Raw genomic sequence first — 26,046 nt, 5'->3', positions numbered from 1 at the left:
TACATGAGCCACATGGGTAATGCCCCCTGATTTCTCGCATGTTCCATAAAGAGGACCTTGGTGATTTTCTACGGGACCTAGCATGGGTCAATAGATCCTTCAGGTTCTTATTCCTCTTCAGGGCCTTCCTTGGTAGTGGTTCATCTGGTAAATTAAGTTGGACGTAGGCCAGTATTTTTTAATTATGTGCCTAAATTTCGATGTGTTGGCACCGAATGTGGAGATACATGCCAGTATATTGTCTGTGTCGGGTTCAGAATCCTGAGTTTTTGCAGTGAGCAATGTTTCTCTCGGAGTATAGAGAGCCCTCTTCATTGTGTTTTTAAGCAATTTCTTGGGGTAACCCCTAGTCGCCAATTTCTGTTGAAGCGAGTTCGCGTGTATCTTGAACTCTCCTGTTTCGGTGCAATTTCTACGTATTCTGAGGAATTGTCCGTATGGCAAGTTGTCGCGTAGGTTTCTGGGATGGTGGCTGTTGTAGTGTAGGATGGTATTTCTATCTGTTTCTTTTTTGTAGATAGAGCAAATCTGCTTCAATTTTGAGGTCCAGGAAGTTGACTTTTATGTTGCTGTGTTCCATGGTAAATTGGATATCTTCTGATCTACCATTAAGCCATGTGAAGAAACTTTGTAGCTTGGTGTTCTCTCCTTCCCAAATAAAAATGATGTCGTCAATGTACCTACGCCAAAGATGGATGTTCTCTTTAAATGGATTGTTTATGTTCAGAATGAAGCTTTGCTCGTATTCAGCCATAAAGATAATCGCCATGCTGGGGGCAAATGCTGCACCCATAGCGGTTCCGCTGATTTGTAGATAGAATGACTCGTTAAAACAAAAAAAGTTGTTGGTGAGTGCTAGTTCTAATAGTTCCACGATGAAGTTGATGGGCACTCTTCTTTGTGTCATATGTCTGGTAAGATGGTGTCGAATGCTTTCAATGGCTTGGTCTTGCGGGATGCTCGTATAGAGACTCTTAATATCCATTGTGACAAGTTGATTCCTGGTGTTGTCAAAAGGTTCATGTTCAAAGGTAGTGATAGTCATCATCGTATCCTTCAGGTATGAGGCTGTTTTTTGGCATAGTGGCTTAAGGAAGTGGTCTATAAATTTACAGGTGGGTTCCAGTATGGAGCCGCATCCGGAGACTATAGGTCTACCTGGGGGCATGCGACTATTTTTGTGAATTTTGGGTAAAGCATAGAAAGCAGGGGTGCGTCCCTCTGTGGTGTTGAGGAACGCTTCCTCTTTCTCTGAAATCCAATTCCTTTCTTGGGCAAATTTAGTTATTTCTTGTATCTTAGCTCTAATGTTGTTGGTTGGATCTTTTTTCAGTTTTTTGTAGTTATTTTCATCGTCCAACAAAGTCAATACCATGTGGTTGTATTGCTCTGTGCTTTGTATTACTATTCCTCCTCCTTTGTCTGCTGATTTTATGACCAGTGTGTCATTATTCACCAGATTTTTGAGTGCTCGCCGTTCTCCATTGGTAAGGTTTTGCCTCTGATGTTGCTGATTTTTAGATAAAACATGGTCCTGCTAGTTTTCGCAGCAATAAGCCCTGCATAATGGTGAGGAGGTAGTGGCCGAGAAACTGTGGACCCTTCACCATGCATTAGAAACCAGTTTTGTTTAAAACGCTTCATCAACTTATTTCTGGAAAGGCTAAAGTTTGTAAGAGGTACAATCCTTTCTGTGTAGCCTTTCTGTGCATTGTTTATTGGGTCTCTCTTCTACAGTATCCTGTCCTATCTATAGATGTAATTCCCAAAAGATGTTTCTGTATTGGGAGTTGGGCATGCTCACACCGAGACACAGCCCTTCCTCATCTAAAATTCTTCAGAAACAAGAAGCAAAAGGGCCCTTGTACCACATATGAGTGTCTGATGTTGCAGCCATTTTATCCAAAAACTTAAGCTGTCCAAATGAGTATGTATGGTTACAAACATTTTAAACTTGGGGTGAGTGTTGTGAACAGTGATGTGAGCACCAAGCCATGCATCGTTATAAATTTAGAGATTCACACATACAATCCTTTTATCAGACTTTTTTTTAATGTAATATAGAGATCTCTGATCACTGTAATAGTCGTGAAACATGCTGTGATTTAATGCAAAGCATACAGGAATCCTCATTGGTGCCACGTGTCCCCTTTCCCACTCTCAACAGTATTTTCAAAGAGTAGAATAAGTGTACCAGACTGTCCATCTTGAAATGATAACCTTCCATCAGAAAATAATTCATATGGTTAGTCTAGTATTGCCCCTTGCGAAATACAAGTGATTTGGTATGAACAGAAAACCTGCAACACGGGGCCAATGGTCAGCGGGCCCTCAAACCTGTCTAGGCTGGTCACACTGCAGTTTGCCAGTACGGACAGTTTGAAACTGCATTCAGGCAAGGCCTTCCCTAAGACCAGGTGACAGAAAAAACATTTACCTGGACAGCAACAGCTGCGTTTTCATATTAGAATTCTTCTGTAAAGTACTTGCATTACAATGTAATGAAACCAGCTTCACTTATATAGCAATTATTTATTAATATTGAGGAGGGGTTTTGTTGCACGACACAAAATCTGTAGTTTGGGAGTGACGTGTGCCAGTCAGGGGCTTAGGGGAGGGGGGATTGCATTGTGGTGTTTCGCCCTGGGCACCAAGTTGGCTAGAAACTGCCCTGACTTCAATCCGAGGATGCAAAGGAAAAAAACAGGACTGGGGAATGGTACTATATACAGAGCATCTTGTGCAAAATTGAATGTTTTAAGGTAAACTAAACATGAACAATAATACATATCACCCAAACATATTTTCCCATAGATCCTAAAACGTGTCGTATACATACACATTTCTAAAGTTTTGATTGGAAGTCTGACTCGAGGTCTTTAAGGAGACCACGCCCCCTTTAGACCAAGGCAAGCACGCATGCCAAACCCCCTTGTTAGAGCTCCCTCCCCACGATTTCTCATCCCACTTAAAGCACTGGGAAGAACTGAAAGTGACCATCCTCAAAAGGTATAAGTGAGACTGATGCTGATAATTTAATCGTTATTCGGTTGCTGCTGAAAACCCATGAAGCACTTTTATGTTTGCCCTTGTGTTGTAGTGTAATATAATAGTAGCTTGAAGGAACGTAAAATGATATAATGATGCTGGGGTACTTGGAACGTGGGGGCTGTGGGGAGAGTTCGTTGTAATATGATATTAAAGGACTGAAGACGTACATGGCAGTCCTGTATTATTATTAAGGTGAGGGCATTTCAGTCCTAACCAGAGCTAGAACACCTTGGACTGCGATTTACCGTAGCTTGCTTTGACTGGAATGAAATAATTGCTCTAGTAAAACTTCTAGGTATCCGATTCTATGCGGGTTCACAGTGAATTATGCGAGGATGGATGATGGTGATATGGATATAATAGTTCAACTTGAAGTTCCAAGCTTCACTCGCATTACAAGCCATCACCTGAATTGCCAGCGTACCTGCTTCCTGTGTGCTCAACACTTCCTTCTGCGGTTCTGCCCCTGGGAGGACCTCCCAAGACTGACAGGCGAGCCACAGCTGTCAGTGCCTTCCTCCTCAATTGCACCTTTGTCTGGATCCTATCCCCGAAACTACGACTGCACGATTCATCTACCACCAAAGGAAATCAAGAGAAGCAATGATAAGCGCAGCAGCAGCGACACCTACTGGCGCGTCTCACATTGTGACATGCGCCATCCGGATAAAAGAACACTATCTCACATGCGCATTAACTTCTTTACTTACTGCACGATGCCGCATGCGCGCATAAAAAGTCCCCCTCGGCCGCCCTAGGGTTCAACTCATGAACTATTTGGGTCATTGCTTGGATAGAATAGTACACATCCAAATATGGCGCCGAGCCGCTGACTCGTTCATGGAAATCGCCGCACTCTAGTTTATATCGAGATCATGAAGCTGTAAGCTGGTCATCAGTAGTCCTGACACATCGTAGCGCGACGAAAAGAAATAGAAAGATCTTAAACTGTCAACGTAAACACGAATCAAGTACGTGTCGAAAAGTGCCCAATGCAGAATGCAATGTGCGCTGAGAACACGGATCGGCCATCTTAGAGTGATCCCGTGTGTGTATCGGTACAGATCGGCAAACATATTCCATATGGCTCTTTTAAAAACGCTGCAGCAAGGTTGACAATTCAAGATATTTTGCCATCATTGTTAGGTAAATAACACATTGCGAGAATGAAATGTAAATGTATTCTTGCTACAGAAGTAAAATAGAAACGTATTGTGAATTTTTGTAACTAACACCAACTCTTGACACGTCTGAAACATCTTAAAATAATGTCATTTTCCCAAACAACGCCGTTTAAGTGTAATCATTCCAGCATGTCCGTTATGGTGACGTGCTATAAACGGTAACATTTTCTGGTCAGACAGCTTTCTCTTTCTATGGATTTGCTAACGGTAGAGAGAAAGAGCAGACTATGTATATATTGCTTTGAATTTCGGTAAACGGGACTGCCATGGGGGAATGATACTGGCTCGTACGTGCTGTGTCCACGTTTACTGTTAATTTTCATTTCAGATATATGATACTTTGCTAATAGAAAACTCGTAAACATAACTTGCCTTGTGTGCTTTTATCGATATTTTTCTCTTGATCTATAATTGTAATTTTAATTTCCAGCGATCCGTTTTAATTAAATGGATTGCGTAATGAAGGTACACTGGCATGTATTTCTCTACTTGTATGGTTGAGAGTATGTTTTCATCTACTGGTAGATATTTTTTGGCTGCATACCTTGCTAAAGCTCTCATTGTTAAAATGGCCGTCCTGTTTCTGTTTCATATAACGGTTTTTTCAGGACTTCCCAGTTTCGTCCTTCTTTTATGACGGTGTACTTTTGCAGCTCCGGTCTGGTCCATTTGTGTGGTCATTCCATCCTTTTTCATGGCTCAGGACGCCTAGGAGAGACTAGTAAGAGGTTAGCTCTGCTGCCTGACTCTGGGCACCCACACCACAGACATGTGGAGCCCCTTTCATCCTGTTCTGCTGCTGTGTGGGCTGATGCCACTTTCCCTGGCCTGGGATAGTGGAGACCTAGAGCTCTTTGACTTGGTTGAAGAGATCCAGCGCAACTTCTATGAGTTTCTTGGGGTCGAACAGGATGCTTCCTCAGTGGACATTAGGAAGGCCTATCGGAGGCTATCGCTCTTGCTGCATCCAGACAAGAACAAGGACGAAGACGCAGAAACTCAGTTCCGACAGCTGGTGTCCATCTACGAGGTTTTAAAAGATGAAGAGCGGCGGCAGCGATATGATGACATCCTTGTTAATGGCTTGCCCGACTGGCGTCAGCCTGTCTTCTACTACAGGCGTGTGCGAAGGATGAGCAATGCAGAGCTGGGACTGCTTCTCTTCATAATTCTTACCGTGGGTCACTATGCTGTGGTTTGGTCTATCTACCTCGAAAAGCAGCTTGACGAGTTGCTGAGTCGCAAAAAGAAGGAGAAGAGGAAGAAAGCTGCAGGCAAAGGCATCGATGAAACGCGAGCGGGGCAGCCAGAAAAAAATGAAAGGCTGCTCGAGAAACCTCAGTGGCATGATCTGCTTCCTTGCAAGGTGAGCATTTGGATTTACCTTGCTGTGAAATCTATACCACAGGTATTGCAAGAGGCCAGACAGTTTTATTCAGAGTACCATGAAAAGAGAGCGAAAGAAAAGGAAGAGGCCCTGGCCCAGTCTCAGTTAGAAACACTTCAGAAAGAAAAGAAACCCAAAGTTAAGAAACCCAAATCTGAATTTCCAGTGTATGCCGTTGCAGACTCCAGTGCTTATGTCCCCTCCTACGATCAAGGGGGCAGCATTGAAGACATTGAAGAACAGATTGACAATTGGTTGGAAAATAAAATGCAGAAAAAGAAGAACCCTGGCTGGACAGAAGAGGACATTTGTCAGCTAGCAAGAAATATGGTGAAATTTCCAGGGGGGACGCCAGGTCGCTGGGAAAAGATTGCTCATGAATTGGGTCGATCCGTGTCAGATGTAACAACAAAAGCCAAGCAAATGAAAGATTCAGTGACTGTTTGTTCTGGCACTGTTCGACTTTCTGAATTAAAGTCCACAGCTCAGATTTTAAAGAGTGCAAAGACCAACGTGAGCATGCCTGATAATATTATTACACAAAGGGAAGAAGAAGAAGAGGACTTGGAAGAGACAGACAATCCAAGCAACCGCAGTGAGTTCCAAGCAACTGAAACCAGGCATCGGAAGCGTAAGCCAATGAGAAACCCAGAAGCAACTTTGGCTGTTAAAGACGATGTAGTGGACAAGAGCAGAGGAAAACGGCAAAAGGATTTTGATAGCACCAATCAGGTCGATGGTGAGGATTTTGACAGTGATGATGAGACCAGGAAAAGGGAGAAAGGACATGTTTTGGAGGAACTATGGACTCAAAATCAACAAAAGCTCCTTGAATTGGCATTACAGCAGTATCCAAAAGGAACAGTGGAGCGCTGGGAAAAGATTGCTAAATGTGTCCCAGGAAAATGCAAGGAAGAGTGTATGGTCCGATACAAGATGTTGGTTGAATTGGTGCAAAAGAAGAAGCAGGCTAAAAGCTGAACCATCCTTTGTAAGGATTAATGTTACATCCATTTCAAAGCATGGGATGTGGTAAATGTCATATGCAGTAATGTACATTTTGTACCTCAGTATTTCCATGTCATGTGCCTTAGGAAAGGAAAACAACAAATAAATGCCATCGTTCTTAAACCAATGCCATGTTTAGGAGTCAAAACGTATTTTTGTATCAGAAGTATTTATAAATAAATCCATTTGCCAGAAGTGATTTGAATGCTTTAATTGGTATAATTGGTTAACATCTACAACTTATTGTTTTCTCATACACTACGTTCGCTAACAAAACACAGGAGTATCTCTCTTCCTGTATCACTTTATTTTCTCGCTTTGACATTGTTGCATTGTCTTCTTCCGTCCTTTTTCTACCTAATTTACGATCCTTTCTCACTAAACCTCCTTTCACTGGCGCAAAACGGACACCACAGTTAGAATCTAGGCAATAGTAGCGCGGGGGGAAGGGGGAGATGAGCCTGGTCCATACATTCTCCAAGACAAGTGGGGGTTTGCAGAATGTGTAATGTAAAGACATGCACTCGCCCCTACAGTGTCAACAATACACCATAAAAAACAAGAATATTTAAAAAGTTCGTTCTTCAAAGCAGTTGAAGGGAGAGGGGGGTATAATACTTGTGGAATAATATGCATTTATGTATGAATTGACTGCACACATAAATGGAAGGAATGTCTAGTGCTTTTTTTTTTTAAATGGCAAAATGTTATATTTTTTCCTCTACTAATGCGTCTAGCTCATTTAAGACTTTTTAAAGGTGTTAATATGATTTTGACTTTGTGCGATTTATTTATTGCTTCTTCCTTTCTAGCCCCCCCCCCCACTGCCCCTCCCCACACCCCCTCGAGAAAATCAGTTGGTGAAAACAATGTACGCTGTGTTGTCTTTGTGGATACTGCAGCTGTTTGGCCCCACACTTTCGCAGTCAGAGCAGGAAAGCAACTAGTGAGCGTTACCGCCTGACACCTCTCCAAAACGCACCTTTAAGTAAACTTCCCATGGCATAGCCCAGGCAGGGGGGTACTACAAATGGGCAGAAGGGTGACATCTCTCTACATCTCCAGCGTGTTCATCTCTATGTAGTTGCATCTACATCAATGTTGCTTATTTTTCAGGGAGCAAACGTAGCAGCCGGAAACGCGATAAGGGGAAAAAAGATAGCCCCCTGTGGGATTTTTCTTTAAAGAAAAAGGGGAAAAAATCAAACTCGTAAATGCAAATGCAGTAGGTGTGAATGCATAGCGATGTAACGACACAAAAACGGATGAGGGACCCCCTCCTTTTTTCCGCATAGATGTGTTTAGTGGTGTTGATTTTTCAGTCCCCTGAAATCCGTTACAGTGATAACCGTGTACTCGCCTCCAAGAAATACCCTCTGCATCACTCAAACAATGGCGCTATCACAAAGGGTGTCTAACCCTCAGACATGTCATCTTCAACATGGGAAGAGCCACTTGATGACATTATGCTCCTCGTGTTCCCGCCTCCCACAGCACATATACGTTGAAACACCATGGGATTTAATGGCTATTTATGGTTAAGTGTCAACATCTGAAATCAGGAATCACAGCTTCACCAAAATCACTAGCATGGGACCATGGTCACATCCCCTAGATTCTGTGCCTCAATTTCGTCCAATTCTGAGCGATTATAAACTGACCCAACACTAGGGTTAAGCGCTGTACATATTAAATAACCAAAACGACTTTGTAATCCTGTTCCGGCAATGCTGTGCTATAGAAGACTTCATTTGCTGCAGCCATATGGGGGTCTGTAGTGTAATTTCGAATGTGGGGAGAGTGAGAGCATGAGTGTTCCGTTTGTCACTTAAGATCCTGCTCAGCTGTTTTTAGAATGTACCAGTGTTTTTGTCTACCTCAGCCTACCTAAGGCTGCCAATAAACCAGCTGGTCTGACTACACTCCTGAGCCTTCTGCTGTCTCAATCACACATACGCCTAGTTACACCAGGAGCCCCTGATCCCCCTCCCAAGTAAAAACAGCCCACTGTATCTCAGTGGTTACATTGTCTTACCTATCCTTTCAGTAAAACACTCTTCACTAAATCGTAATGCAGCCATTTGATACATCTAGCAAACCATAGAGTTTTGCATATGCAGGAATATGATTTCTGATGGTACACCTGATTCTAAAGCAATGCTGCCCTACTACGCTATAAGAGGTTGTCGCAAATGGATTTAGGAGAGAGCCCCTTGTTCCGCTTTCTCATCTGCCTAAAGGAGCAACTACTACTGGATGTTTACATTAAATGTCAAAATCACAATTTGAAAGTTGATTTTGCTTAAACTTATCGCACGTTATGCCACACACCACACCATGTTTCACAGTACTCTCTTCGCAGAAAACTATACAGCAAGAACATTAATCTTAATAAATGGTGCAATTCCATCGACTTTGCCTAATTCTATAGACACAAGCACTTAATTGAAGTAGGGCGGCATAAAACGTTTAAGAGAAATGGCATAGGTTTTTTTTTTTTTTAAAATGTGCATATTTTCATTCTTTCCTATTTCATATATTGTTTTATGATAGGCATTGAGCACAGGTATGTTTTGCTTTCCGATTATTATAAATTGTATTTGACCATATACAAGGCCTATCGTTACAGGACAAGTAACGTGAAGGTTCAGTATTAGTGTAATTAGTTGTAGGTTTGTTTTGTAAAGTTATTGGAAATTGCCACTTTTACTTATTTTCCTCCAGTTCTACTTTTAAAAACCTGTCTGTACACAAGGCACGACATGTTCCTATGTGTTCTTGTATGCCCAAAATCACAGATCCCATTCATGCACATTTGTGAAGTGTGTCGAATCCACACCCTTTCCCCCACATGTTTGTACATAGGGAAGCAGTAAATATTCTTGTTTTTGCTGTGTCCGAGTATAAGTGGACTATATGCAACCTATTGCTTGATTGTAAGAGCAAGGTTTCTTCGCAAAGTACCCGGTGCATATAAAATTGGTCGAATTTCTGGCACGCTTAAGATTTTGTTAATAGTGTTTATATGGGAAACCCATCCGTGGATTGTAACGCAGATCGCTGCGCTCAACCCCACTTCTCCCTGTCCTGCATCCACACCCCTTCCCTGCTATTCTTGCAACCTAACTGAAACCCTCTCTGTGTGCATCATTTGTGTACAGTGATCTGTTGCTTCCCAGAGAGGTGTGTGCTTTATAAATCGCAGAGCACATGTGTAACCTGCATAAACTGTTTTTGAGAGTGGCGTCCACCCCATCTTCTATGTTAATGTTAAAGGATATTTGTACCGCGCACTTTCACCACCGGAGTGGTCCCCTGGCGCTCTGGCGGCTCTGGAAAAAGGGAGGGGGGGGTGAGCTAGTGGGAATAAGCTGGAAAAGTGCAAGAGAGCAGTGATGTGTTGGCAGCCTCAGCCCGGTGGGTCCGTTGGCCGGGCTTGGGGTGTTTTACGGTCGGTAGTTGTTGTGTGCTGTTGTGCAAGTCTATGTGTGGTTTGTTTTGTTGTTGCAATGTAGTGAAGTTTGTGCGGCTTGTTGTGTTTTAGGCTTCTGGTTGTGTTTGGTTAGAGCTTGAGAGGTGTATGCAGAGGGGTGAAATTGTTAGTGGATTGGTTAATTGGCACTGCTGTCCTTGCAATTATGTCTAGGTGTGATGCTTGCTATCATTCACTATTCCATCTAGGTGTGGCACTTGCTAATCCTCAATATCCTATCTAGATGTGAGGCAGGCTAGTGATCACGTTTCCATCTAAGTGTGGCACTTTAAGTGTGGCGCACACTAACATTCACACCTCTATCTAGATGCGATGCATGCCAAAGTGAAGAGCTCCATCTAAGTGTGGCACATGCTAACACTCCCATTTCTATCTATATGCGACGCTGGCCAAAGTTCAGGATTCCATCTCAGTGTGGCACATGCTTACATTCACAATCTTATCTAGATGCGACGTAGGCCAAAGTTAAGAATTCTATCTAAGTGTGGCACAAGCTAACATTGTTCTACATGTATAAATATGACACAGGCTAAAGTTAAGAATTCCATTTTAGTGTGGTACTTGGTAACATTCACAGTTTCATTTAAGTGTGGTACATGCTAATATTCACGTTTCTATCTAGATGCAACGCGGGCTAAAGTTAAGAATTCTTTGAATGGAACCTGCAGTTCAAGAAACATGGGGACCATGGCACACTTTGGCTTGGGATATGGCTAGTGACAATGCCCCGGCATGCCTCCAGTACCTGGGAATGGTGATGCACTTGGTGCCCGGGCTTTGGCTGGTGATGGCCCGCTCCAGCTCCTCCAGTTGGCCGGATTTCTTCAGCTTCTTCACCAGACTTTTGACCGCTTTCTCACTCCACTTCTCTTCCTGCCTTCCAAGGCCCGCCTGTTTACTGCCTCCTCCCTTCTTTCAACCAAGGAGCCACTTCGCTATAGGGGGAGTGAAGGGCAGGATGGACGTGGTAGCTGAAGGGGTTGGGGGTTGGGAGGGATACTTGTCAGTGGTCTGTGCCGGTGCTGTCCTGGAGGGGATGAAGGTGGTGACTGGGGGGTGGGGGAACGTTCTTTAGAAGCAGTGACTATGGCACCAGTTCTGGAAAGGGCAGAATGTGCATGGTAGCTCAATAGCTGGGGGGGGGGGGGGTGTTCAGTGGTCTGTGCAGGTGGTGTCCTGGAGAAGATGTAGGTGGCGACTGTGTGTTGGTGGGAGGGGGGGGTGACAGTTCTTTAGAAACAGTGACTATGGCACCAGTTCTGGAAAGGACAGGATGGGCATGGTAGCTCAAGGGCTGGGGGGTGGCAGAGTGGGGGGGGGATATTTATCAGTGGTCTGTGCAGGTGCTGTCCTGGAGGGGATGTAGGTGGTGACTGGGTGTGTGTGTTTGGGGAGTGGGTGACAGTCCTTTAGAAGCAGTGACTATGGCACCAGTTCTGGAAAGGGCAGGATGGGCACCTCATCCCAGGGGGCAGGGATGCCCATGGGGCAAAGGGGGTGCCCGTGCTGTAGGAGCAGTGGATTCCGTGCTAATTGTGTGAGAGGAAGCTGCACATGGGGACCCCCTCCAGGAAAGAAGCTGTGAGCGTCGGGGGGTCTTTGAGGTGGGGGCTCTAGGGGTGGGCAGGGAAGGAAGTTTAGAGAGGCAGCTCCAGGTGGCCGGAGCGAGGAGAGGGGTAGAAGGCTAAGCTAATGGAACCGGCGGGGTAGGGGTCCTCAGGGAGGGTCTGTGATGGCACTGCTGGAACGCGCAGGGATCGATGAAGACCGGGGGGCAGTTGCCGTATGTACTAGTGGAGTCTTTCAAAGTGGAAAACCAAATAGTCTGTATTTGAACATTGATGCAGAATGGTGAAACAGGCTTTCTCTATTCTGGGTTTACAATGTAATTCTCAAGTTTCATATTTTACCTAATGGTAAGAGGTCAACTCATGGCACTTCTGCCCAATGTCTCAATACAACTTTGTTGCCAGTCTCCAACCAGCTGTTGTCATCTGTCCTGTATTCCTCTCATTGTGTTGCTTGGTCCGGCCTTGTCTCCAGATGTCACTCGACTCAGCAGGCTACTAATTTGGGGAAAAAACCTTGTTGGCCACATTCTAACTGTTTAGACACGTCACACAATGTAATTAGTTCACTCCATGGGATCATGTAGAAGGAGAAAAAAGTTTGACAAAAATCCAGTTTCTTTCTTTTACAACAAAAAATAAATCTTAGTGATCATATTATGAATACACCAATACTATACCTGCTCACATTGTTGGTTTTATGCCCATATGTCACTTCTGCAATGATGAAGACTTTTACTTTATTATGTACTAGCTAAAAAATATTGTACCATCGTTGTAAGAGTGAATACCTTTGGGGAAATAATCGATTGATATCCTGTAGCTATCATGGAGGGGGCACTGATACATGTGTCTTCTCTCATACTCGCTCTAGTCTTTTTGATGTGGAAATGTGATGAAGATTAACAAATGGGCACACAATTGCAATATTTGTGAATACTTGCACCTGTCTCTCAATCAGTGAGATGATTATACTTAAAATGAGAATCACTGGGCTAGTATCACTTTAAATAGTTAAGTAGGAACTCTATGAAAGTTAATTGAGGGTGTTTGGCCTGATTATAAATGAACACACAATGACAATTGGGCAGAGAACTATCATTGCTTTGACCAAGGTCACAAGCTAGTGAAGTGAGGATGCTGGGATTGGACTTCAGGTCTTCTTCCAAATGTGGAATTGCAGTTACAAATTCAATTAAAAAGTAAGGTGGGGGGTGGATAGGGGCAGGATGTGAGGTAGCCGGGGGGTGTTGGGGAGTGACGGTCCTGGTCTGAGTGCAACTGAGGGTATGTCTTTAAGGGGAGTACACTCTTGCCACTGTAGTGGAAGTAATGGGACTTTAAGGTGCGTCCTCTCAAAACATACGGCATAACTAATTCACAGATCTTTTTAAATCACGTTTGTTCTTAACATTTTTCTTGGGACTGTTTTTAAGCCCATATAGAATAGACAAGTGATAAGTATCAGTGATATGAGTCATAATCCCATGATTGGTCAAGGGGGAAGTCGGGATACAAACACATGTTTACTGCTTCTACCATTATGGGTTTAGACACAAAACCACATTTTCCACGTAAGTACTCTGCCTATCTGGGTGCAGTTCAGACACAGGGGACAGTGTACTTTGATGAAGGACTGCTGCCCCTTTGAACTACATCCCAGTCTCTGTACTTGTGCTGTATGAAAACCCCTTCCCAGGGTTAGTTGTGTGACATTCCCTCAGGCAGATTTTAAATTATTACTGCAAGTACACTGTAGGTAAACAACTGTAGTCTTTTGGACAAAGTATACTGCAGTTATAATAGACAAAAATTACAATTGAATAGGTACAAAGAAGAGTGCTCTAATGAAAACACACTGTTTATCCCTTATTACCCTCTGCATTAAAGGAGAAAAAGAAAGAAACTCACTTTTTTTGTTGTTTGGAGAAAATAATAGTTTGTTTATCTATGCAGTTGAAAAAATCAACATAGAGTGAACAGTTCTCCAAACAACATAACATCACACGGTTTAATGAAACCAACCGTACAGGCTTATAGGATATATTTACAAACACATGGGGTCACATAGTTTGACACAACAGTCGTGTAAGTAACGCAAACTCAATCAAAATACATAGTTTGTTATGGTGATTCATATACTTCAGTATAAAACAACACAATTAGACAAAGTAAGCAACAACAGAAAAAAAAAAGGGGTTCGTGAATTGACAATTGGTAGTGGACAGTGACAATGCACTGTTGTTCGGGGTGCGTCTACACCAAGGTGTTTCGGCTGTTTAGGTGGACCAATTATGTCCCAGCATATGTACGGCCTTCATCAGGACGAAGTGCTGCACGGGGTGGAATAGGTGCTGTGGATAATTATTTCCACTGGCACGAATTTCTAGTATTACGCCAGGCGTGGGAAGGATCTTAGTGTAATCCTCACTTGTGAGGATCTTGCAGTGGGATGGACTCTGATTTTAAATATGCGGTCCTCGCGCGGAAACCTTTGTGCATGAATCACGAATAGCGGGCCAGTCGAGAGCGCTGTAGAAATTAGCCAAAGGCTACATCCCTGACCAAACAGAGGTGCTGTGCTCCAGAGCAGCACAATTTACACGGCCCTTTGGCACCAGACACTTTGAAGCGGCACGTTTGCCACACGTGCCCTTTAGGCATGCCCTATTGGCAGAGGTTGTGAACTTGTCGCATGACACACCTTGGTAACCCTTAACTAGAGTATTTATTTAAAAAAATTATTGGATATTTCTGTAAAGTTCTGCAGTACACTAACATAGTGGGCCTCATTCCGAGTTTGGCAGTAATTTACCAGCACTTGTCGTAGGGCGTTGTAATCCCCCATTTCGGAGTCCATTGGGCTCAGTGGGGATTTTTGGCAAATTAATGTTGGTGGAATTGCGCTCAATAAATCTGCCAAATTTTAGAGGTAAAGTGAAGGATTTACCTGCAGCAACAAGCTGGAGGTGAATCCGCCTCCTATTCTCAAAAAATCGGCATATTTACTGTGCAGGAATTCTGTGGGCGGTAAATCCGGCAAAAATGATGATTCGTCAGTGTGGGAAAACGGCAGTCATTCCAAAACTGCCAAAAAAAGTGGATGTAAAGGAGCTACCACCACTTTTTTTTCCCACACCACCAAACTTGGAATACGGCCCATAGTGCAAAATATAATGCACCATACTAGAGATGCAATACAGACACTACAGTCTCTATTAGAAATTACTGTAGTTTAAATGTGAATACTGTATTACACTGTAATACACATGATCAATGTGTGCAAATACTGCAGCTCTGGAATAATGTATTACAGTATTTACTACAAACCATTGTGTAGTTGTGTAATATTCTGCAGTACACTTCTATATACTGCAGAATATATATATATATATATATATATATATATATATAGCAGTAAATCGGAGACCCACTCCATGTAGTAGTCGACTAAAAATTACTGCATTTTAATTATGAACACTTTAGTACACTACAATATATACCACCAGTTCATACAACACTGCAGTACAAAAACCATATACTAAAATATGTCCTGATCTGTCAGCTGAGGATGCCGGCTCTATGGGGGGGGGTGGGTGGGAGGTGTTGGGGTGCAAGTGTAATTTGGTGCTCGTTGAGGTGCTGGCTGAGCTGACGGCCATTAGGAAATTACTTTTGGTTCTAGCAAACAGTCAGGGGAATGGAGGAAAAAGGGTTCAGGAGGACCCTGTCACAACTCCCCCTGTGGTTAAGGGTCCAACTAACCCTCTCCTGGAGTGTATCAAGGCTCTAGTCATCAGAAAGCCAGTACCCACTAAAGCTCAGCTTGCCCCTCATTGCAAGGCACACAATAGATTGTCTTCCACTCCTGCTTCTCTGGACTCCAGATCTAAGTCTCTGAACTGTATTATTGCAACCGCCGCTAAGCCATCGCCCCCCCTCCCCCCCCTGTTGCGAAGCAAGCCTCTCAACCTGTATTAGGTCAAAATCCAAATGTCGCTGGGCCACACACCCGATTTCATAGAGGGAATACATCTGGGCGATATGTCACGGGTGGGCTCGGCCCTACCACAATCTATCTACATGGGGTGCCAAAACATTTAGAGCCAAGGTTGGAACCTAGTGATGATTTAATGAACAAGTGCTTGCACTGGTTGCGGTCCGTGAGATGCTGCACGTTTGTCTCAAGAGATTGCACGGTGGGATGTTTTAGAATTTGTGCCAAGGACAGTGATTCCCAAGACATTGTGAAGCTGATCCTTTGGGATGGCAGAGTAGCCAAGGGGATTTTAGAAAGAACAGGGTGGGATGGTGGGAGGACTCAGGGTGGGATCTCTTCCAGCCAGTACTGCCAACAAGTAGATGATGGCCGCTTGGGGTACACGACAGTAAATACCCCCCTAACGGGTGCAAACCTAATTCCCATGGGCCAAAGAGCACGGGGGTCCACTGCAGTCAAACTGTCTGATCTGGGATATTATTGATGATGATGATGTCACTATTTAACTTTGGAGAAGGCCACGCATGTACACTATAGATATCTGCAATGGCAGCTGTCATAGCAAATTTAGCAGCCAGCGTTGCTGCATTAATGTGCCTGGATTGTGCTAGATAACTGGATACAGTTCATGCAAAAAATGAATTCTCTACTCTTTGAAATGGTGATTCCCTGTGGCATAGGACACGTAGCACTGGACCTTCAGTGTAAGGTATCGTGCTGCCTCCCGATGGTATTGGAGATCAGAATATGCAGATGTGAGGATACAAATCAAAAAGGAAAATGACTGTTTACCCCAAATCTGTACCCAACAGAATAAGGGTATACATATTTTCTGCAGCCATGCGCTCTGTACTTAGGGACAGATCATGAGGAAAAGCGCATCGAGCAAGCTTTACGTTTAGCAGAACACTTTGGAGTCTGTGTTGGGGCCTTTGAATAGTTTGAAAACTATATGTAAGCAAAATGTATAATTTTCCTTAAAAGTGAATTAACAGCAACCACCAGGATGCGTGACTGAAAATGTCTGCATGAGGGCCTAGCTCCGGGAACGATGTGAGGGGGAACCTCCCCCCCTCCCCCATGCCTTTCAGTCTTGAAGGCCAGTTCAGATCTCCATGGTGAGCTGACTTCCGGGTGACAACAGGACCATGGGGGAAGGAGGTGGCTGAGCCTCAACCCCGAAACGACCGTCCACGAGTGCAGAGGTGCATGCTGGTGACAGAGCGGTTTGTGCAGGGCTGGAGGAGGCCGGTGTTGTATGATATTCTGCATCCCCGTGGCAGAGTGATGGAGGGGCGTTCGGTAATCTTCGGAGTCACGCCCACCCAGTAGCCAGCCCGGGTGCTACCAGGTGGGCGTGGCATCAGGGCCTTCACTCTGTTATGGGAAGCCGAATATCACACTATATTGTGTAATATACGGCTTCCCATGTTAGGGTGAGGGAACTGGTGACTGCTATTTCTATGCATCAAGTGGCATGGGTCATGGGATTCAATGATTGTCCCACACGCCTGCAGGAGCTGGTGGGTTTTGTCACTTCTCTTTTGTGCTGCCCTTAAACATTGCTATGTCGAACAACACTAAATTATTGTTCCCTATGTGCTCTATCTTTCAAGTATTTTTTTAATGCCAAATATACAATTTTAATGGTAGTTTGGGGCCACTGCAGCGTGGACTAGAACTGATCTGCAAAGGCCAGTAGGCTGTGTTTGCCCCCAGACCAAAAGTACCCAGTTCTTACTTTGGAGGTGTCGACGGGGTGGAACCCTTGAGGAGGTGCCCAGATAACAGGGCAGCGTCCTCCTTCCTCCCCCCTGGTTAAGGGGGAGGTGTTTGGGGGAAAAGCCCGGGAAGCCAGAGGGTGAGCCCAGGAAAGGCTTGAAGGGGCGGGAAGCCCGCAAAAGATAGCAAAAGGTGGTGGGTGTGCCTGGGAGCATAAATACATCGAGAAGACTGGCAGCATCATCGTTGCACCAACAAAACAAGGGGGTGGTATAAGGGAAATGAGCCCACATTAGCGATCCCTCAGGTAGGCTAAGAAGCCTTTAACAACAAACAAAACAGCGCCAGGGGGCGAGCCACTCTATTGCATAGAGGTGATTACCAACCAACGTTGGTTAAGAGAGCCGGGTGCCTCAACCAAACTCCTGAGACAAATGTTAAGAAATATAAAAATTTTATTAATATCAAAACAATCTTAAAAACACAATAAAAATGCACAAGTTAATATATGACCATCCCTCAATACTTGGTCATTTAAACAGTGCAAAGACGTAACAGACAGTTTATCGTATTCAGGGCTTGTAGTTTCCAGCCCTGTAATAGTTTATAAAAAAAAGTGTCTCGTGCTGTGCAAATTCAAGCAATATACCACATCAAGCACTCCATTCATGCTACTCGTCTCTCACTCATACTCATTCTTTCTTCCTCAAACCGACATGTTTCTTTCCATTCAGATGTGATCAGGGTCATAGGAAATTCTTCAGAGGATGTCTGAAAACAGCGGCATGCACTGTTATCTAATTTAAAAAAGAAACATTTTAACACATGAGAGAACTTCAAATGAACTCTACAATCACTGTGCCAGTACAGATGGGCACCAAATATCCTGTTAAAGAAGTATTGCACAGGACCCGTCAGTCTTCTCTTATCTACCAGCAGTGAGAGGCATCACCAGTGGTGGGTATCTTGGTCACTCGGTTGAGTCGATAATTAGTAGGTCATCCTTGTGGTATGTTTAAACAGGAGTCATGCCAGCGGAATGTAGTAATATTCAATCAAAAAGACATAATCCGACAAGAGAAAAGAAGACGAGAACCCCCCAAGTCAGCACCACAGATCAACCTTACATGAAACAAATAATCATTTAAAAAACAGTATTTATTAAAAACTTTCCATGTTAAAATACATATTAAACTGTCTAGATATACACCTACACACAAACAGTAAAGTGCATAATATAAAGTTCTTATGAAGAAAATATATTATATTTTATTTTTTATATTAGTTAATTATCAAAAGCAAGAAGAAAAGGACCATCTAATTAGTCCTACTCACTGATTCATAGGTGAGTGTCGAATGCCTCAGATGTGTGAAGGGGATCACTCAAAGGGGAAAAATGTCAATCACCTGAACAGTATTAGATGGTGAAACAAATGATCAAATAATGAAATAGTCACACCATACTCAAACACACACTAATGCTAACCATGTGATGCCGTGTGTCAACTACTAAGGTGTCAAGGCAAATAGGTTACATACAATAAAGTAAGCCTGGCACTAATGGCATTTAGTAGTTTCGATGGTAAAAGCGCATCTTACTTCAATACAGATGATGCCCATCTTCTTCAGGACGTAGCATTCCCGTAAACTTCATGGTTCCTGATATTTCATCTGTGTCTTTGTTGCACATAAAATGTTAAAACTAACAATACCGGTTTATATGTTAAAAACAATAATCACACCTAAAACAGATACAACAAAGAGAAAAGAAGGGAGAAGAAAAGAAACATGAGACAATCAATAACAGGTTAAAACATTGGTGATCTGTGAGTGAAAACTGGGGCACTTCTCCCTCTCTCTAAATTCAGATAATTCATGAGACATTACGAGGGAGAAAAGGTTATTTACTGTATTCTCAACCCTATAGGCTGGTCCCAGCTCCTGTGTATAAATCCAGAAATATGTAGTAAGGCCGTGCTGGAAAGAGATCTCAATAAATTAGATCTATGAAGCAAGGATAAACATATATGTTATATAGCCGTGAAAAATCATGGCTAAGGACTCTCCAGTCTAAATCTAGTGAAGCGAGAAAACCTGTGCGGCCGCCTAACACCCTGACATAACTGCTGAAACCATGACTCCTGTTTAAATATTGTCTGTTGCTTCCCCTCTGTCAGCGAGGAAGGGGTAACCCATCCATTGTTCTGTCATCCTCGTGGTATGGTGTCATCAGTGGTTGATACTTGTATCACAATGAAGTAAGCGACCGCCTTAGCTACCTTTGGTGGTCCCATGAAGAATGATCTAAGATGATGGGGCAAGCGTCGACAATTGCTGGTCGCGGAAGCGATGGCTTAGTATGTTGATAGGGTCTGAGCTCATTGGCAGTTGTGTTCGGTCTGAAAATAGTATACACCTCACGTTGGTCCCTTAGTGAGGGGTCACTTTAGGGTTTGTGTGCTAAAAGTAGCTCCATAAATCAGGATGTGGAGTTTCCTAGGTATGCAGCACCAGGCCAGAGTGGAACGAGCACATTTGCCCACCCCCGCGGTAGTCGGTATCCTAATAGTAGATTTGCGATTGATCGTAAAGAAAATTGCTCTGCACAACGTCTAGGTCCCGAATCCTGAGCTCTTCCTTAAGTCCGGCATCATCGTTGCAGCCAGAAGACACCAGAAGATAAGTAGCAAGCAGTTTTTTTGTCGGAGCAGTTTGCCTTCTCAACTTGCACACAGTGCGTGTGCCAGTAAGCCGCTGCAAGGACCTACATCACCTCGGCAGGAGCGCAACGGTGGCGAGAGTGAGAAGAGGACGGCTGGCTTTTCTATATCAACGCGGACCGGCGTGCGGTTAAAGGGCAACAAGAAGCAGCAGCTCCGGGGGGCAGTGCGTGTGCCATCTCGGGCCCCTGCCAGCAGCAGATAGCAAGAGCGAGATGACAGGAAGTGGAGGTGAGTGAGAGAGTGGGGGGCCGAGCCAGAGCAAATAACCGCTCATCCCATTCAGCACAGCACCTCTGCAACGCGATAAGGCGTGCAGCTCGGGCGGTGCAAGCCTCACTTCCCCCATCAAAGGACAGTCTGGTCCGCGCTGCTGAAAGACTGTAATTGTAACTTTTTAACGCCGTAGGGCTGCGGCGGTGATCGATTCGCTCATGTTGACAAAGCTTCAGATTTGGAACGTCAGCAAGCAGGTTACCGTTCATTTTGATATTTCGGGTGCTACTAATTATAGGCAACAGTGGAGTAAGAAGCGGATTGGAAAGAAAGGAAAGGATTGTAATAAAAAATACGCAGTGCGTGTGCCTTAAGGGCCGCTGCCGGGACAACGCAGAAGTGCACTTGAAGTAGAAGATAGAACTGTTATCAAACCTACACAGTGCGAGTGCCACAAAGGCCGCTGCAGGAGTACAGGATGTCCACACAAGGTGGGAGCACAACAGGAGCAAGCTGCCCGGAGAAAGACATGCAAAAATGTATACAGAGGGCACGGATGGCAGCTGGCAGGCACGGGCGAATTGGCTACAGAAGGTGGCGACAGAGCTTGATGGGGAAGTGGCTGGGCCAAGCAATAGGTCACAGTCCCCTTTGTTGTTTCCCACGTACTCAGAAGAGGAGGCTATGCAGGAGCTAGTGGCCATTGAGGAGGAGGAAACTGGGATCATCGAGGACGAGGAGTCGGTATCCAAAAGGAGAACGACATTGACTGCAAAAGCAAAGGCGAATAGGCAGCAGACTGAAGCAGCCAAAACACAGAAAGCAGCTGGGGGAGACAAAGGCAGAGGGAAAAAGCAGGGGCCTGTTGCCAATCCAGCACCTTTGACTGCAGAGGCTCCAAGGAGTAGTGGCAGTGGACCCAGCATGCATGCGGCTTGCACGGCAGCAGTGGCATCAGAGGGACTTGCATCCTTGGAGCAAGTCAAAGGTATAGTTATGCAGTGCTTGCAAGCATGGGCAATGGTGGGATGGTCAATTGTTGTGTGGGGGGAATGTCAATGCATTTAATCAATAGGTTAAGGAATGCTGAAGCAGTACACCAGCAGGGGGAAGTTCAGAGGTGGGTGCTGAGTGGTCTGGGTGGGGCCACGAGCCCCGAAACGCAGGGTCAATCTGGCGCTTTGCCTAGGGAAATTTCTCTAGGGGTGGTCAGCCAGCTGCAGCAGGCGACCACAACGCCGGCCGGCAGTCAGGGGCAAGTTACCGTTTTGGGTAATGGTGCACAGTATGGGAGAGGGATGCCAGGCTTTGCACCAGTGCGGGTGGCAGTGAACGCATTAGTGTGGCATATCCCTATGGCATACAAGGAGAGGATTTGACAGAAGGAATACATTGATATTTTTAGCTTGCTCGATATAGAACCAGTGGGGCTTGACTTGCGACAGATCTCAGAAAAAGAAAGGGAGAAGAAGGATCGAGAGAGGGTTAAGAAAGAAGAGAGCATTCACAATTGGTTAGTGGCTTTCAGATTGTTGGCATCCATTGGGATAGATAAGTTCCCTCAGGATGCCAGGGCGCTATTCGCATATGAGCAATACATCCATAATGCTTATCTGACCTATGGCGGCAAAGCATGGCTGAAATATGACAGGGGCTTTAGGTTAAAGATACAGATTTGGTCAGCTATGTCATGGGATGAAGTGGATGTGACCGGTTAGATCAAGAAAATGGTGGCAGCAAAGGAAAACGGGGAAAAGACACAAGGGGAGAAGTCATACTATAGCAAATGGAAGTGGTGTTATGGGGACAGGAAGAGGGGATCCTTTCGCGGGCGCTCCTCCTGCAATTGTAGACCCAGTTACCAACAGGGGGAGCAAGCGACATGGTGGAAATTTGAGCAAGGCTATTGCCTCTTTGGCAAAATCTGCAAATTCAAGCATGCATGTGTCAAATGTTCGGGGAGTAACAGCACGGCTTCTTGCGATGGGGAAAGAAGAGCAGTAGCGCAAAACCGAAAGAGAATGCTAAACATAATTGACACCCCTTTACCCACACCCATACTCCTTGCCAAAATTATCCCATTGCTAAATATGTACCTCAATAACGCAGATGCAAAGCTGCTTTGGGAAGGTTTCAGATGGGGGTTTGTAATCCCTTACAACGGGAAGCAGGGAAGCAGACAATCTAAGGTCAGCATTGAAAATGCCGGAGGTAGTAGAACACAAAATTGCTAAAGAGATTAAGCTGGGTAGGGTGGCCGGTCCTTTCACTAACCCCTCGCACCCCCCCTTGAAGAACATTTTGGTATCCCCCTTGGGTCTGGTTCCCAAGAAAGAAGCAGGGCAGTTTCGCCTCATCCAACACCTGTCCTTCCCCTAAGGTTTATCGGTAAATGATGGCATAGCAGAGGAGAGCTGTAGGATGAATTATGCCTCATTTGATGTTGCAGTTGAGCTAGTGAAGGCCACTGGGAGAGGAGCACTGATGGGGAAAGCAGATATTGAGCCAGCCTTCAGGCTTCTGTCAATCAACAAGGAAAGCTACCATTTGCTCGGTTTCAAGGTCCAGGGCTCATGCCATTATGACAAATGCTTGCAGATGGGTTGCGCAATTTCATGTGCATATTTTGAAAAATGTAGCACATTTTTGGAGTATGCACTAAAACAGATGACCGGGCATGATGTAGTAATGTATTACGTGGATGACTTCCTGTTCATCGGTAGGGAAGGTACAGACAAATGTGGCTCACTAATGGGCAGGTTGAAGTCATTGATGCAGGAGATGGGGGTTCATCTGGCTAAAGGAAAGACAGTGGGTCCACTCACAAGGTTGACATTCCTGGGAATCGAGATAGATTCTGTACAAGGGAAGTCAAGGCTGCCAAGGGACAAAGTGGAGAAACTTAAGGAAACTATCAAGAGGTTGAGGGGCAAAAGTAAGGCCACATTGAGGAAGCTTCAATCATTGGCAGGGAATTTGAATTTCACCGGTAAGGTAATTCCAGCAGAAAAGGTGTTTGCCAGGAGCATTGAGCTAAAGACTGTAGGGCTGCAACATGCATCCCAGCATGTGCAGCTGGGTGCGGAAGTAAAAGAGGATCTCAAGATGTGGGATGGCTTCCTGGATGATTTCAATGGGGTACTAATTTGGCAGGAGCAGTGGGTCAGAAGCGAGAATCTGAGACTTTTCACAGACTCTTCAGGCTTCCACGGATTTGGGGCAATTCTAGGGAATGAGTGGTGTGGGCAGGCTTGCCCTACGGCACGGCATCAGGCGGGCATTACCAGAGACATCACTTTGCTGGTATTTTTCCCTATGTAGTGGCTTTTAAGTTATGGGAGGAGTCACTGGCTAATAAAAGGGTGATTCTTTGGTCAGATAACCTTGCAGTAGTACAAATAAAAAATCGGGGGACATCCCGCAACTTGAGGGTACTGAGGTTGCTCGGGGAGCTGACAACAAGCCTGCTCAAGTTAAACTCCGAAGTAAGAGCACGACACATACCAGGAGTGAAGAACGTGACAGCTGACCCTCTCTCTCGTTTACAGTGGGAAAGGTTTCGGGGGAACAGACCAGAGGCAAATGAGAGGATGACCCCATTCAAGGGCCTGTGGTGGGGCATGATTGGGAAAATCTGAGCTCACTGATCGACACAGCATTGGCACCAGGCACGGTAAGGAGATACAAAATGTGTTGGGAGCGATTCCTGACTTTTAAGTAGCAGTTCTTGACGGAGCATCAAGGGGGATCGCCAGTACGTGCCTTTGTTGGATGGGGATGGCAGACCGGGAAAACAGATCCTGGATAGCTTATCACTTGGCGGCTATAGCACACTACCACAAACCGAGGGAAGCCCGTCCCCACTGAAAGCATTACGTCACAATGGTAATGAAAGGTTGGATGAAACGCACTGAGAGGAAGCCTGACCCTAGGTGTCCCATAGATCGGGTAAAACTACACAGTTTAATAAGAACACTGCCTAAAACCTGCCGGAGTGATGGAGAGAGGGTTCTGTTCACAGCAGAATTCACCTTGGCCTTCTTTGTAGCTTTCAGAGTGAGCAAGCTGGTCCCAGAGACGGGGGAGCGCCAGGGTTCGGGGTTTTTGAGGCTTCAAGATGTGGAGTTGACAGGGGATTGAGTGCACATTAACCTAAGGAGGTCTAAGACGGATCAAAAGGGGAAAGGGAGAGTGATCCCCCTCAATAGCATTCAAGGAAGCACAGTTTGTCTGGTCGCTGGGCTAACAGCTTACCTTCAAGAGAGACAGCCGGCGGGGCTGGGTCACCTTTATTTTTGCACAGGGATGGGTCGGCCCTGGGCAGGTTCCAATTCAAGAGCTTTGAAAGACATGAGAGAGACAGAGGGGGTTTTTGGAACCCACTCATTTAGAATCGGGGCAGCCACATCAGCGGTAGAGCTGGGCATGGGACCTGAGGCAATTATCAGAATCGGGGGTTGGAAGGCTGGCTGTTTCAAGAGGTATATAAGGCCGGACAAGATGTAATGTTAATATACCACGTTCTCATCTCCCAAATAACAGCAGCTCAAAGGAGGAGACTGTCCATTTGGGTGGTGGGTCATTCTTTTGTGACAAGGGCCAAGGCTAAATGGATGATGGAAAGAGAGAGGATGACCACTGGCGAGTATTGGATCTGGTGGCACGGGGTGCCCAGGATGAGATGGGCACAGCTACAAGAGCACGTGGATAAATTGTTAGGCAGGCATCACAGGGCTGACGTGTTGATCATTCATGTAGGCAGAAATTGCCTGACAAGCTTGGGCAGAGGGTCATTAATGAGGGAAATAATGAGCATCTAACAGGAATTGGCCTCTTGTTTGGGAGATACGGAGATCATCTGGTCTGAGATTATTCCAAGGCAAAAATAGAGGGGAGCAGAAAGTCATTCGGCGGTGGAGAAATCAAGGAGAAAGTTAAATGGGGCTATGGCCAAGTTTTGCAGGGGCAGAGGTTTCACTCAGGTCAGGCATGGTCTGATCAACCTAAAGTCACGCGACTACTACGAGAGGGACAGTGTGCATTTGTCGCCAGCAGGCATGGATCTGTTCTTCTAGAACTTGTGCACAAAGCTGCTGGAGTTATGAGCAAGGATGGGGGGAGCCACGGTGGCGTGGAGTGGCAGTGTTTTTGCGACCAGTGGCACTGTGGAAACTACTAACGACCCGTAGGAAAGCGGAAAGGGTTTTTGCTCTTCTCGCAATCAGTGCCCCTTTGAGGCCTAGCGGCAAGCGTGCTGGGGGTATCGATGAGGGCTCGGCTTCCCCCAGCAAAAAGGAACTCCTCCAGCTCAGGGCAAGTGGGGCGCAGACAAGAATGGTTGGGCGAGTTTTGGCCTAGAGTGGACTTGGTTGGAAAAGGGGGAAGCAAGGTTTGGACACAGAACAGTCGGCTGGCCGCCGCATCTTGAGAACTATTTTCACAAAGTTTGGTTTGCAGTGATTTGAAGAATGTAGTTAGCAATGTTGTGAAAATAAATATGCAGCCTTTTATGCCAACAAAAGAAAAATGTCTCCTTCTGCACCTTTTTCCAAAAGAGGGTGGTAAGGGTAGCAAATGGAATAAGCAATTATGTGGGTATAATTATGGACAAATGCCCAGGTTATGGAGGTGTTTATGGGGTGGAACCCTCGAAGAGGCGCCCAGATAACAGGGCAGCGTCCTCCTTCCTCCCCCCTG

At 45.1% G+C, this 26,046-nt stretch overlaps 3 protein-coding genes across 7 annotated transcripts in view; 2 read left to right on the top strand and 1 right to left on the bottom strand.

Moving 5' to 3' along the window:
- The window catches only part of LOC138527192 (uncharacterized), a 536,606-nt gene extending 532,712 nt beyond the window's left edge, over positions 1 to 3,894 (bottom strand). Inside the window, exons 1-2 of one of the 5 annotated variants that reach the window (XM_069638300.1) lie at positions 3,762 to 3,894; positions 3,476 to 3,626 (exon numbers count right to left, since the gene is read on the bottom strand). The gene's annotated coding sequence lies outside the window, so the exon portion shown is untranslated. The other 4 variants (XM_069638302.1, XM_069638299.1, XM_069638304.1 and 1 more) reach the window with 4 other exon arrangements.
- A 162-nt stretch (positions 3,895 to 4,056) lies between these two features.
- The window catches only part of LOC138527188 (zinc finger protein 567-like), a 285,058-nt gene continuing 263,068 nt past the window's right edge, over positions 4,057 to 26,046 (top strand). Inside the window, exon 1 of the mRNA XM_069638297.1 lies at positions 4,057 to 4,197. The gene's annotated coding sequence lies outside the window, so the exon portion shown is untranslated. The remainder of the gene's footprint in view (positions 4,198 to 26,046) is intronic.
- On the top strand, positions 4,856 to 6,829 carry DNAJC1 (DnaJ heat shock protein family (Hsp40) member C1). The gene has a single exon (XM_069638292.1). The coding sequence runs from the start codon at positions 5,005 to 5,007 to the stop codon at positions 6,601 to 6,603; it is 1,599 nt and encodes a 532-aa protein (XP_069494393.1). The 5' UTR covers positions 4,856 to 5,004; the 3' UTR covers positions 6,604 to 6,829.

The sequence above is a fragment of the Ambystoma mexicanum genome, chromosome 1q (genome assembly GCF_040938575.1).
Source record: "Ambystoma mexicanum isolate Mex_15411 chromosome 1q, UKY_AmexF1_1, whole genome shotgun sequence".
Classification (NCBI taxonomy): domain Eukaryota; kingdom Metazoa; phylum Chordata; class Amphibia; order Caudata; family Ambystomatidae; genus Ambystoma; species Ambystoma mexicanum.
Note: the sequence above shows the minus strand (reverse complement) of the source record. Positions and strands in the feature narration are given on the sequence as shown.

Coding starts and splice junctions, on each gene's coding strand:
- DNAJC1 (XM_069638292.1), top strand. CDS start 5,005: ATGTGGAGCCCCTTTCATCCTGTTCTGCTGCTGTGTGGGCTGATGCCA.